General features: G+C 41.0%; 1 protein-coding gene across 3 annotated transcripts in view; it reads left to right on the forward strand.

Moving 5' to 3' along the window:
* Nucleotides 1-2,653: 2,653 nt before the first annotated feature.
* Nucleotides 2,654-12,405, forward strand: part of stxbp4 (syntaxin binding protein 4) — a 205,876-nt gene continuing 196,124 nt past the window's right edge. For 2 of the 3 annotated variants that reach the window (XM_084079221.1, XM_084079222.1), the window contains exons 1-5: nucleotides 2,654-2,704; nucleotides 4,666-4,739; nucleotides 5,343-5,438; nucleotides 7,074-7,143; nucleotides 7,358-7,432. In XM_084079221.1, the coding sequence (XP_083935347.1) occupies nucleotides 4,673-4,739; nucleotides 5,343-5,438; nucleotides 7,074-7,143; nucleotides 7,358-7,432 (308 nt within the window). In that variant the 5' untranslated portion in view covers nucleotides 2,654-2,704; nucleotides 4,666-4,672. Of the gene's footprint in view, nucleotides 2,705-4,665; nucleotides 4,740-5,342; nucleotides 5,439-7,073; nucleotides 7,144-7,357; nucleotides 7,433-12,405 lie in introns of those variants that run through there. The other variant, XM_084079223.1, reaches the window with a different exon arrangement.

Below are 12,405 nucleotides of genomic sequence, written 5' to 3' on the forward strand. Positions count from 1 at the left end.
GTTTTGTAGTTGAGGCCAAGGAGTAGCCTTACAAGTTTGTTTTGGGATGTTTGGAGCCTTGTTTTTAAGGCCTTGGAGGTGTTGTGATACCATGAAGTACATGCATAATCGTAATGACCTTGTATGAGGGCCACTGCAAGAGTCTTCAGAGTCTTCTTACTGACTTTACGATCAATACTCCGCAAATAGCGTGTTTTTTTGTGGACCGTTTTGATCGTTTTTTCAGCATTTTTGTCACCAGAGAGGTCAGCCTCCAGGATAGAGCCCAGGTAGGTAATTTTCGTTTTTTCTTTTCAAGCGACCACTGTGAGCTTGGAGATCTGCTATTCTCGGCCGTTCTCTGCGCGCGACACCTTCGCGGGACGGAGCATAAATTAGTCTTGACGGGCTGCAGCTGCGCGAGCCAAGCATAGACGGGTTTCCTGTTAGTAAACATGAGAGGAATATGACCGCGCAGAGGAGGGGGAAGCCTATGGGTGCGTTTGGAAATTACGCACCGGAGCATACTCGCCTATTAGTTTGTATTGGCCAGTGCGCTCACTGCCGCTCAGGGCTGTATTTTCGAACGTGCCTTTCACCCGGGCATGCGCAGATTGCGCATTCTGCTCTGTGATGACGTCGCGCGGAAATCCGTCTATGGTCATAGAGCGCTCCCTCCGTTCTCATGACAGCCACTGGAGGTGGAGTTTTGAGGACAACTGCTTTGAATAGTTATTATTGTTTACACACAACAGAAACCAAGGATTATATATTTCAAGAGCGAGAGATCACAGTAAAAATCCTAAGCATTCTTCCTCCACACTGGGAGAAAAACAGCATCTGAAAGTTTGATGGGATGCATTTTTACAAATTACACGTGAGACTGTGACCACTTTTACATTGCATCTTATGAGAGGTGGGGTTCTTTTGCTGCCGACTTACGCGCGCATACTGTTTCATACCAGTGTGACGTCGTCTGTTAAGGCGTCTGGGTGCGTTCGAAAATACAGCACTGCGCGCACTGGCCAATACAAACTAATAGGCGAGTGTGCTCCAGTGCGTAATTTCCGAACGCACATATGTAATCTCTCAAGAACAGATTACAAACAGCAGAGGGCGCTGTTTTTCCTTTTCATTTGGCGATGGGTTCCCAGATTGGCCTATATGTGATCCATTTTTGTTTTATAGTGTACATCTTGTTTGTGGGTGTGAGTTTTAATTGAAATGTTCCTGCTATTTAAATGCTGTGTTATTGAGATACATGTTGGCTTTGAGTGATACATTGATCCTATTGAGATTAATGGACTGTCCTGTCCTAGTCCAGTGAGTATTCATTATATGGACACCAGTAGTGTAAAGTAACTAAGTACATTTATAAGTATTGTACTTAAGTATACTTTTGAGGTATTTTTTTTACTTTACTGGAGTATTTTCAATTTTCAATACTTTTACTTCTACTCCACTACATCTCAGAGACAAATATTGTACTTTTACTCCACTACAAGTATTTGAAAACTTTAGTTACTTGTTACTTTGCAGATATAAATTATTATATTATAAAACATACATTAACCACTTTAGCCCTATTTTATACATGGGCTATTTGAAAATAGCGGATCTACAAGCTCAGCGTTGTGAGCTTGTAGGTCTGCCATTTTCAAACATTTTAGTACTTTTGGTACTTTAAGTATATTTTCATGCCAATACTTTTGTACTTTTACTAAAGTAACATTTTGAACACAGGCCTTTTAGTTGTAACAGAGTATTTTTATATTTTGGTATTGCTACTCTTACTTAAGTAAAATATCTGAGTACTTCTTCCACCACTGATGGACACCCATTTCATATTATTTATATCTCTGGGAACCCAAACTACACAAAAGTCCTCTGTGTTCATTTAACTCTGAGAGTGCACACAAATAATGTAACCAAATGGACCCCCAATTGGTTTCATTATTTTTGTCTGCACTCCACTCTTTTTACAGACCCGTAGGGTCCACTGGGTTCCTAACCATCAACTATTCACTAGGGGATTGACATTGGCTCTGGACACACCTATGACAATCTAACACACTCATTATTCACTTATTTGGTGCAGCTGTGTTGTTTCTAGTCTGCCATGTTTTTAATCAGCTGTAGTTTTTTCACCTGAAGTGGAAAACAAACTACACAATCAGCCTAGGATGTTGTGACCCTTTAGCGTTGACTAGTACACAATCTATGCATGTGTTAGGTGTGGTGCAATGTGGGAGCTCAATTGTTAAAAATAAAACAAATGAAAATCTGTCTTTTGAGTTTATGTGTGGTGTGACTGTGCCTTCACAGCTCATGCAGCAGAATGGAGAGGTGACTGTCTGAGGTGTGTGTGTGTGTGCAGCTCAGTGATGTGACTATCAGCATGGATTAACAAGGAAATGTAGCCTGTGTTTTTCTCTGACTGTCTAGTCGGATTTCCATCTGACACACACACACACACACACACACACACACACACACACACACACACACACACACACACACACACACACACACACACACACCTGGTTTAAACTGCTGTTGCTGTCTCATCTCATGTTGTCTCCCTCCAAACAACTCACTCTTGTGTGTGTGTGTGTGTGTGTGTGTGTGTGTGTGTGTGTGTGTGTGTGTGTGTGTTTGTTCTCTGCCAGTGAGATGCCATCATTCCTACGTTGGGACACAGAGAGGTTGGATGGGCTGTTTACTGGTAAGTAGAATCCGTGTCTCTTTTCCTGGTCTGCGTTTTGTCATCATTGTTTGTTTCTGTGTCCTCAATGTCTGGCTGGATCCTGAGGACCTCCTTGTGCCAATTGACAACTTGCCATTTACTTGTTTCCTGGCTTGGCTGCACATGTTAGGGCTATAACTATCGATTATCGTAGCCATTATTCTATTGATTACTTTTTTTTATGACCACAGTACGTGTTAATCTAACTCTGAGAATGTACAAACAGTGGTCCAGGCTAACAGAGAGACTTTTTCAATTCAATCTTCAATTCAATGTTATTATTGTGCCAAATCACAACAAGTTGTCTCAAGACACTTAATACAGTATAGAGCAGACACCCTGTTCCACCCTGAGCATGTGTTCTGTGTGCAACACATCCAGAGTTCCAGACAGACAGACAGACAGTATGTTGTCTGACAGACAGACAGACATGCTCAAAAACCTGTTATGATTTGATTACTTTTGTTTGAGAGAAAAGGGAAGACACAGGGGGAAGGGAGGGAAGAGACGAAGGAAGTAAGGAAGGAAGGGAGGAAGGGAGGGAGGAAGGGAGGGAGGGAGGGAGGCCCTGTCATTTTCAGAGTAATGGGACGTTGCCTTGTTGTATGTTGTTGAAAGTGTCAGGTTAAATATCTCCGCCAATGTAGGCTGAAGGCAACGGGAGGAGGCTTAGTATATTTAAGTAATTTCATTTGTCATATCTGCTGCCTCTTATTTATGTGGTGTTGTGCTGCGTTACCAGGTGAACCACTGGGGGAGCCTAGAGAGTACCTGGCAATTCTGATATCTGTTCTGTTTGCTTTAACATTGCATGACAGAAAAGGAAAAAGAACGCCATATTTTGAGGGGAGAGCTGTGCCTTCTATTGCAGTGGTTCTCAAATTCCAAGGACCTCCATAACTCTCAGAGTTACAGACCTTCAAGGGTCCATTTGGAACCCCCTCAAAGAACCCTGCGAGTCCCTGGACCCCACTTTGAGAACCATGTAGTCCAGGGGCCAACACTGATATTTTCACAAATTGGTACCACCTGAGGTGGCCGTAAAGTTTTTGTATTTTTGTATTCCTACATGTCTCTAGTTTATATTTTGGTATGATACATCTTCCAATTCAGTAGCTTAATGGCAGTTATCACTACCTACCGGCTAATGTATAGGAGACACAAAGTAGAATCTTTGTGTCTCCTACCGGAAATACACCCGGGCATCAAATTATAGCGACAAAAAACAAAATATATCCATGTATTCAAGGCTTCATGGGGTGTGCAATTGATAACTTCTCAGATTTTTGGTGTTTGCAAAAAGACTGCTTTCCATAAGCTTGTAAAAGTTGACCCTCCTTCGGTCTAGGGTGGTCATAGCTGAATGGGTAGAGAGTCCCTCTGGGAAACTTAAAGGAGGAGTTCACCCAAAAAAATATTTATTTTCTATCAATTGCACACCCCATGAAGCCTTGAATACATGGATATATTTTGTTTTTTGTCGCAATAATTTGATGCCCGGGTGTATTTCCGGTAGGAGACACAAAGATTCTACTTTGTGTCTCCTACCGGATACATTAGCCGGTTTAGAGTGATTACTGTCATTAAGCTACTGAATTGGAAGATGTATCATACCAAAATATAAACTAGAGACATGTAGGAATACAAAAATACCAAAAATGTACGGCCACCTTAGGTGGTACCAAAATCTGGCTTGGCCCCTGGACTAATGCATGTCTACTGAAGCAGGAGGTCTCCACTATTAAAATAATCGTATAACTCGCTGAATTCTCGGCCGATTTTCACGCGGGTTGGTTTGTTAGAAATGTACATGCTGTTATGTTATGATATAGCTTGCGTGGTAAAAAAAAAAACACCATTGCGGATCGGCTATTTTCGCTCGTTAAAGTACAACGGGTGGTTAATGTATTGACTGTGTGTTATTTGCCTCTTTGTTCCAGGACCATCATGGCCCCTCATGGGATCTACAGGGCCGTTCAGAGACTGCAGTTGTGTGATTGTAAGACGGGACTTGGTAAGAATTAACGTTTGGCTTACTACTACTACTACTATTACTCAGTGGTGGAAAGCAACTAAGTACATTTGCTTAAGTACTGTACTTAAGTACAATTTTGTGATATTTGTACTTTACTTGAGCATTTCCAATATTTTTACTTCTACTCCACTACATCTCGGATCCAAATATTGTACTTACTCCACTACATTTATTTGAAAACTTAAGTTACTTTGTAGATTTGGATTATTATTACAAAACATACATTAACCACTTCAGCCCTATATACATTTTGGCCAGTTGAAAATAGCAGATCTACAAGCTCACATTGTGAGCTTGTAGATCTGCTATTTTCAAAAGATTTTAATACATTTTATACACCTGAAAACTTGTGAAATGGGACATTCTGCATCATGACTACTTTCTACTTTTGGTACTTTAAGTGCATTTTGATACCAATACTTTTGTACTTTTACTCAAGTAATTTTTGAATTCCGCACTTTTACTGTACTGTACAGAGTATTTCTACATTGCAGTATTGATACCTTTTCCTCCACTGCTATTACTACTACTTCTACTGTAGATTCCATGCAGGGTGTTTTCATATGATCTTTCTGTCATCAGGTGTGAAGATAATCGGAGGTTACCGAGGTTCAAACGGAGATGAGTTTGGCATTTATATCAAGAGGGTGATACCTGGTGGACTGGCCGACCTGGACGGTAGGAACATTACTGTCTGTCTGTCTGTGGCCTACTTATTTGGTGACGCATTATGGGCTTGTAGATCTGTTATTTTCATTGTATGATGGAGGATAAGCTGCAATGTTTTATTTTCATGAATACGATGTTAGTTTTTGCCAATCTGTATGATGGAGTATGTTAATACAATACATACAGAACATCTGCAGTGGTTGGAAGTGGTCTCCCGCCTCTTCCACTGAGACATTTTAGACCCTGGTGGCTGGTAGGACACCTACATGTTGACAAGTAGTACTGCCTGATGCTCATAAACACAATGCCCCTCATTTATCAACGCGGTGCAGCCCGAATAATGAGCGTACGGCGAGATCACCGCACCTTTCGGCATTTATTAATACATCCTGACGTGGGCTTCATCCTACCGTAGGCTGAAATCTCACGTCTGGTCGAGACCAGTTGTTGACGTTGGCTGCGCCCGTTTATTCCATTCTAGACCTGCGGAGCACCATTGTCTGACGGTCTGACAAGCATCTGGACACATAATCCACTCCTAAATGTGTATATCTACACTAATAAATAATCGCTGTGAAAATATATCATTTTATAAACTAATTTAAACAAACTGCTTTAACAGTCATTCGGTTAAGCTTGCAGATCTGCATGGCTGCATTGGCTATTTGAAAATAGCAGATCTACAAGCTCACAACAGGTCGCATTGCGACGCGTTGTGAGCTTGTAGATCTGCTGTTTTCAGCGCAGCAGCTACTGCGAGAGACTTTTCGGGAGCCCCGACCATCTTTTCACTGACAGTGAGGTCTACAAACTTACAGTAGCTTGTCCTATGTTATGGAGTTATGTCATAGAGAGTTATGTAGGCTACACAACCTGGCTGGGTTAAGGATATAAACCCGACGCTCCAATATTAACGTGGCGGCACGGAATCACTGCATTCCGCCCAAGTCTCATGTACCGCTACGCTACGGAAAGACGAAGTTGGGCGGGCGCGCGCGCGTGTGTGTGTGTGTGTGTGTGTGTGTGTGTGTGTGTGTGTGTGTGTGTGTGTGTGTGTGTGTGTGTGTGTGTGTGTGTGTGTGTGTGTGTGTGTGTGTGTGTGTGTGTGTGTGTGTGTGTGTGTGTGTGTGTGTGTGTGTGTGTGTGTGTGTGTGTGAGAGAGAGAGAGAGGGGGGCGAGCGGGGGAAACATGCTTTTTTTGGGTCGTATTCTGGTTCTTCATGTCGTGAAGTCGGGCGTTTTGTGAATATTTAAGGGCGTGTTATTTAAATGACGCTCGTTTTCAGACGTGAGATTTATCAACGACCAAATGTCCGCTCGGATCGGCTGTGTAGGATTCGTTGATAAATGTGACTTTGACGTTGGTGTACGGCCGAATATATGGAAAAATATACGCCGGTTTATACGCTGCGTTGATAAATGAGGGCCAATATCTTGCCTTGCCAATCAGGGATTGTCTGTAGGTGGAGGCAGCGGTAGAAGTTTGGTCTCACGCAGGACATGCAGCATTTCAGTTTTAAGCATATCCCTCCCCGTGTTTCATACTGTATGTCTGTTTGTTTTTCTTTTGTTAAATTTTTTCATTCATTTTCTCATCTCTCTCTCCCTCCCCCCCTCTCTCTCTACCTCTCTCTCTCTCTCTAGGTAGGCTTAAGTCCGGTGACCTGCTTTTGGACGTCAATGACATCAGCTTGATTGGAGTCACCAATGACAGGTGAGGAGTAGGGTGCAACAGTTAATCCAACTAATCAATTTAATCAATTATAAAAAAATAATTGATTAACGATTACAATTCAGATCGTCAAGGCAAGTCGGGGACTATATTAGTCTCAATAGTCAGACAAAATGTTAGATAAGATCACTGTGAGGTTAGCAAGTCAAGGCATGCAGCTGGAGACGATTGACATCTCTCTCCTGTTTCGTGATAGGGCGGTGGAGATCTTACGGACCGCGTCCTTCTCCAATCACATGTCTCTGTTGATTGCCAGGGACGAGGAATCCAGGTAATGATCCGACTTTGATTTATTCATCTATGCACACATTAAACATTAATTATTAGGCTCATGTCCTGTGCACAGTTTGTTGTTACTGCACAATACGCGCAATACGGTGTTTACTTGAAATACATTGGAAATGCAGAGCTTTTGCACAGCTAAACATATTATGTTTAACGCTGCTATTGTACTTACGTGGCAGAGTTCATCAGACACATTCTCACCGTTCCCTTGTTCCATGTCTGGGGTACAAATGACCTATCTAGGGCATGTGAATGTAGCCCCACCATCGAGTACCAAAACTTTCCATTGATGCTCGTGGATGGCAAAGATATGGCTACTTCTGTATGCAGAAGTAGCCATAGTAGCTTCTGTATGCGTAATCTCATGGGTTTTTTTTCTTGTCGATTTATTTTTCTCAACCAAAAATCTTAAGAATGTGATTGAGATAGCATGTTATTTAGACAGATGCTAGGTCCATTGTTTACCTGGTATCCTAGTTTAGTTTATTTGAGGCACTGCATTGTTCTCTCTGCGCTCTGCTTATGGGATTATTTACCTTGTTTGTTGGCTTGAGATAATACTCACTCTGCTTGTACTCTGATCTTGCACTTATGAATTGCTCTGGATATGCGTGTCTGCTAAATGCCTAAGCTGCAATTGATGAATCAAAGAATATCCTTAACAGGGATAATTTGAGTCAGGTGTTTGTGTGAGCCAGGAGAGCACCCCTAAGGGGTATCCTGTGTGATATTAAACCACTTCCTGTTGTTCCCAGTGGGTAGTCGTACCAACAACCCTCTAGAACTCGCTTTGCTATAGGAATATTGGTGACTCATATTAGCAGTATTAAAGTGTCCATAATGACAGTCAGGACGTCATTTGGGGTCTCAGTGGATAGTAATTGCCCCCCACCCCTAATGTGATCGCGTTTAACCTAAAATTCAGTTCATTTATGCATATTTTTCCCACCTCTGAATACTGTATGTATTTATTTTTTGCAGATTAATCTCATTTCAGCTTGGCACTGTTGCCTCTCAATTCACGCCCGTCCATCTACAGTACATGTGACATATAGTGACACATATGTTATAGACGCATGTTGTCTTGTCCGTGTCCATGCATTTATTAACCACTTTCAACCTGGTTGTCCCTATTTTGGGCATGTCAGTATAGGCGACCATTGTCAAAAATGTGAATTTGAATTGTAATTGTTTTAAAAAATAGGATGCCACTTAACCAGGAGACCTAAGTGAATGGAGCACTATGGCGAGACAGCAGTGTTCCCCTTTCCCCTTTTGCCTTCCCTTCTCTCTCTTCTTCCTTTTCTTTTGCTTTCCTTTTCCTTTAGGCTACTATTTTACTCAAGGTTCAAGGTTCAACTTTATTGTCAACAATACCATTTACAAGTAAAAGGCACGTGAAATTCATTGTGCGCTAAAAAACCAACACAGCAGCTACTGTCTCAGTAATTCCACATTCAGACTCAATGTCAAGTGTTATGTTATAACTAAGCTGCTTAATAAAAACATGTATAAGATCGAAACTACCTAAGTGCAAAAAGCTCATGCGCAAACTGCATGTCATATATCTAATACATTAACCACAGACATATGGCCATATAGTCCGGGCCATGTAGTGTTCAGTGTGTGTTCAGAAGTCTTATGGTGGCCAAGAAGAAAGTACTCCAAAGTCTTTGTGTGTGGCTAGCAAGGCTGAGATATCGCTTGCCTGGCCACGGCCGCAGTGCTGGCCTGAACAGGCTGTGGCTGGGATGGTGGACGTCCCCAATAATCCGTTCAGCCTTGGCCACGCATCGCCTCTCGTATATTCCCTGGAGGGAGGGAAGCTCACCTCCGACTATTCGCTGGGCTGACCGCACTACTCTCTGTAGTTTCCTTCTTTTTCGCTCTTCTTTATTTTTCATTTTTTTAAACATTTGTGAGTTAGGCCTATACAAAATAAGATCATTGTTTCAACAACATATAAAAGTATTTATATATTTTTTATTTTACATGTCTTGTTACAGATTTGTATGTTTATGACAAAATAAAAAATAAAAATGCTGATCTGCAAGCTCACAACGTGTTGTGAGCTTTGTAGATCAGCTAATTTAGCTAGTTTTTGAAATGGGGCTTTAATGATCACTTTTTGTCCACATTTCTTTTTTTTTCTTTCTGAAATGACATCTCTGATGACAGTAAAGAACAGAATAGGTTAGGTTATTTTGGTGTTTACATAACAGGTATCAACAATGAAGGTTGTAGATTGGCTCCCTTATCACCACAAACGTTGGCATAGCAACCACCAGTAAACGGCAGATAACTGTGTTTTGTGGTGACTCTTGCTGACTCAGTTTGGTGGCAAGTCTGAGTCTATATTCATCACTGTGGTGGAAGAAGTGCTCAGATTTTTTACTTAAAGGGATAGTTCACCCCCAAAATGACTTTTTTTCAATCGATTAGTCACCCCATGTAGACTTGAATTCATGGATATTTTTTTGTTTTTGTTGCATTCCTAAGACAATCATTTGATGACCGGTAGCGGTTCCGGTAGGAGACACAAAGAGTCTCCTTTGTGTCTCCTATACTGGAACCTGCTGCTTACCCTCTGGTCATCAAATTATTGGCTTAGGAATGCGACAATAACAAAAAACATATAGTCTCCATGCATGGGGTGACTAATAGATGGGAAAAAAAAATATTTTTTGGGGTGAATTATCCCTAGCAATACTGCAATACTACAGGCAAATGAAAGTCCTGTATTCAAAATGTTACTTGAGTAAATGTACAAAATTATTGATTGAATAATGAATACTTTATTAGTCAGAAATGTAAACACCACGAGGTACAGTAAGACATTAAGGCTAAAAGGAGAACACAAAACGTCCTGGGGACTTTCCATTGTGGTCTTATGTATTCAATTAATCAACATGGCAAAAAATAACACACTAATACATGTCATCAACCAATACAAAACACTATATGTACAAAGGAGAAAAGGGGAAAACGTCAGCAGTGAATGACACCTACTTTCTATTGTAAATTGCATTTACCAGTGATGGATGGTGTCAGGGTATTCGACATTTTGGTGGCAGAGTAGTGGAATGAGAATTTTCCCATGTTTGTTCTATATTTGTCGCTCCCTCTAGTATTGTGGGTGTCACTCACTTTGGAGAAGTAGTTAGTCATATATGAGGGTATTGAGGGCACTGCCCCTTTGACTATCTTAAATACCAAACCTATTTTTAATTGCTTAACTCTGTCTTCTACCCTGAGCCATCCCAGACTAGCAAAGTGTGTTGGAATTAGGTGGGCTTTAGGCAGAGAAGTAGTCGAAAATCGGTTTGTTTTGGGAGGTCTGAAGCTTAGTTTTTAGTGAACGGTACTCATCATTTTGAAAATACTTCTCTTATGGTGGTCCCTGGCACACAATCTTTTCAGATGGGGGTCCGCAGCCAAATACATCTCAGTTAGAGTGCATTTTACATAAAAATAGTGTCACTTCGTCGTGGCTATATGGCTCAGAAAGGAGACCAAATCTAAAAGGGCGAGAATGTTTTCAGGAGAAAGCTTACTGGTTACTGACTGTTAGTGTGAGGCCACCACTGACAACGCAACGGTCAAAAATACTTGAGCTGCTGCTCTCAGCCCTGTCATGACGAAGTCAAGGTCCATCTCACCCCAAACTAAATAATGAACTCAGCAGCAAAGTTATTATAGTCAACGAAAACTAAGGTAATAACGAAAAAATAAAAACTAGAATAAAAAACAAACGATAACTAACTGAAACTGTATTGTGTGTTTACAAAACGAAGTAAAATTAACTGAAATGATAGACAAAATGCCCTTAGTTTTCGTCAATTTATTTATAAGCTATTTTCCTGAGTTTTTATTACATATTACCGTACTTACTCTGGCCCTTTTCAATCCTGCACCTGACTTATTTGTTTATTTGGTGCAGGATTGTAAAGGGCCGAAAGTATAAAAAAACCTAAAACTAATAAAAACTAACAAACTATTAGTATTATCAAAAATAAAAAACTAGCAAATCCGCTCGAGAAACTAATTAAAACTAACTGAATTAGAAAAAATAAATAAAAACGAACTTAAAATGAAAAATCCAAAACTATAATAACCTTGCTCAGCAACAGTGAGTGAGAGTGATTCTTAGGTATAGGCCACCGTGCTGGGGATTCGAGCAGACATGCACAAATGCTGATGCCAGGGCTCTGCCCGTGTCCCTTCAGCTGACGCCTTGTCACTGAAAAACTAACGGTGTCTTGTCGGATAGCGGTCAGGACGTCACATGACATGGCATCTGCTGTGCCCTGTGCTTTTCCACCGCCAGGGCCCGTCCGCAGGTCCACAAATGCACAGTGACACAATAGGGCCACAGGCCCGATGACTGTTCATATAGGGACCTGAGTGAGAGACTTTACAGGCTGACCAGGTAACCAGAACGTGTCAAATGCAACCCTTACCGTTGGCAGTGGTTTTACTTAAGTAAAAGTCCGGAATTCAAAATGTATTTGAGTAAAAGTACAAAAGTATTGGTATCAAAATGTACTTAAAGTATCAAAAGTAAAAGTACTCATTGTGCAGAATGGGTGGAAATATATATATAGGGCTGAAGTGGTTAATGTATGTTTTGTAATAATAATCAAAATCTACAAAGTAACTAGTAAAGTTTTCAAATCATTATAGTGGAGTAAAAGTACAATATTTGCCTCTGAGATGTAGTGGAGTAGAAGCAAAAGTACTGAAAATTATAAATACTCCAGTGAAGTAAAAAATACCTCAGAATTGTACTTAAGTAACTTGAGTAAATTTACTTAGTTACTTTACACCACTGACCGTTGGCCATTTTGGTGGGGCTCGTCGTGTTCGTTTGCCACAGGAGTAATAGGTGGCCGTGGACTCGTGGAGGAATCTGTGGAAGTGATTCTGGGGGCGAACATTCATAAAAAAATAGCCAATCTA

Source organism: Gymnoscopelus microlampas, assembly GCF_963454915.1.
Source record: "Gymnoscopelus microlampas genome assembly, chromosome: 14".
In the NCBI taxonomy this organism is placed as follows: Eukaryota; Metazoa; Chordata; class Actinopteri; order Myctophiformes; family Myctophidae; genus Gymnoscopelus; species Gymnoscopelus microlampas.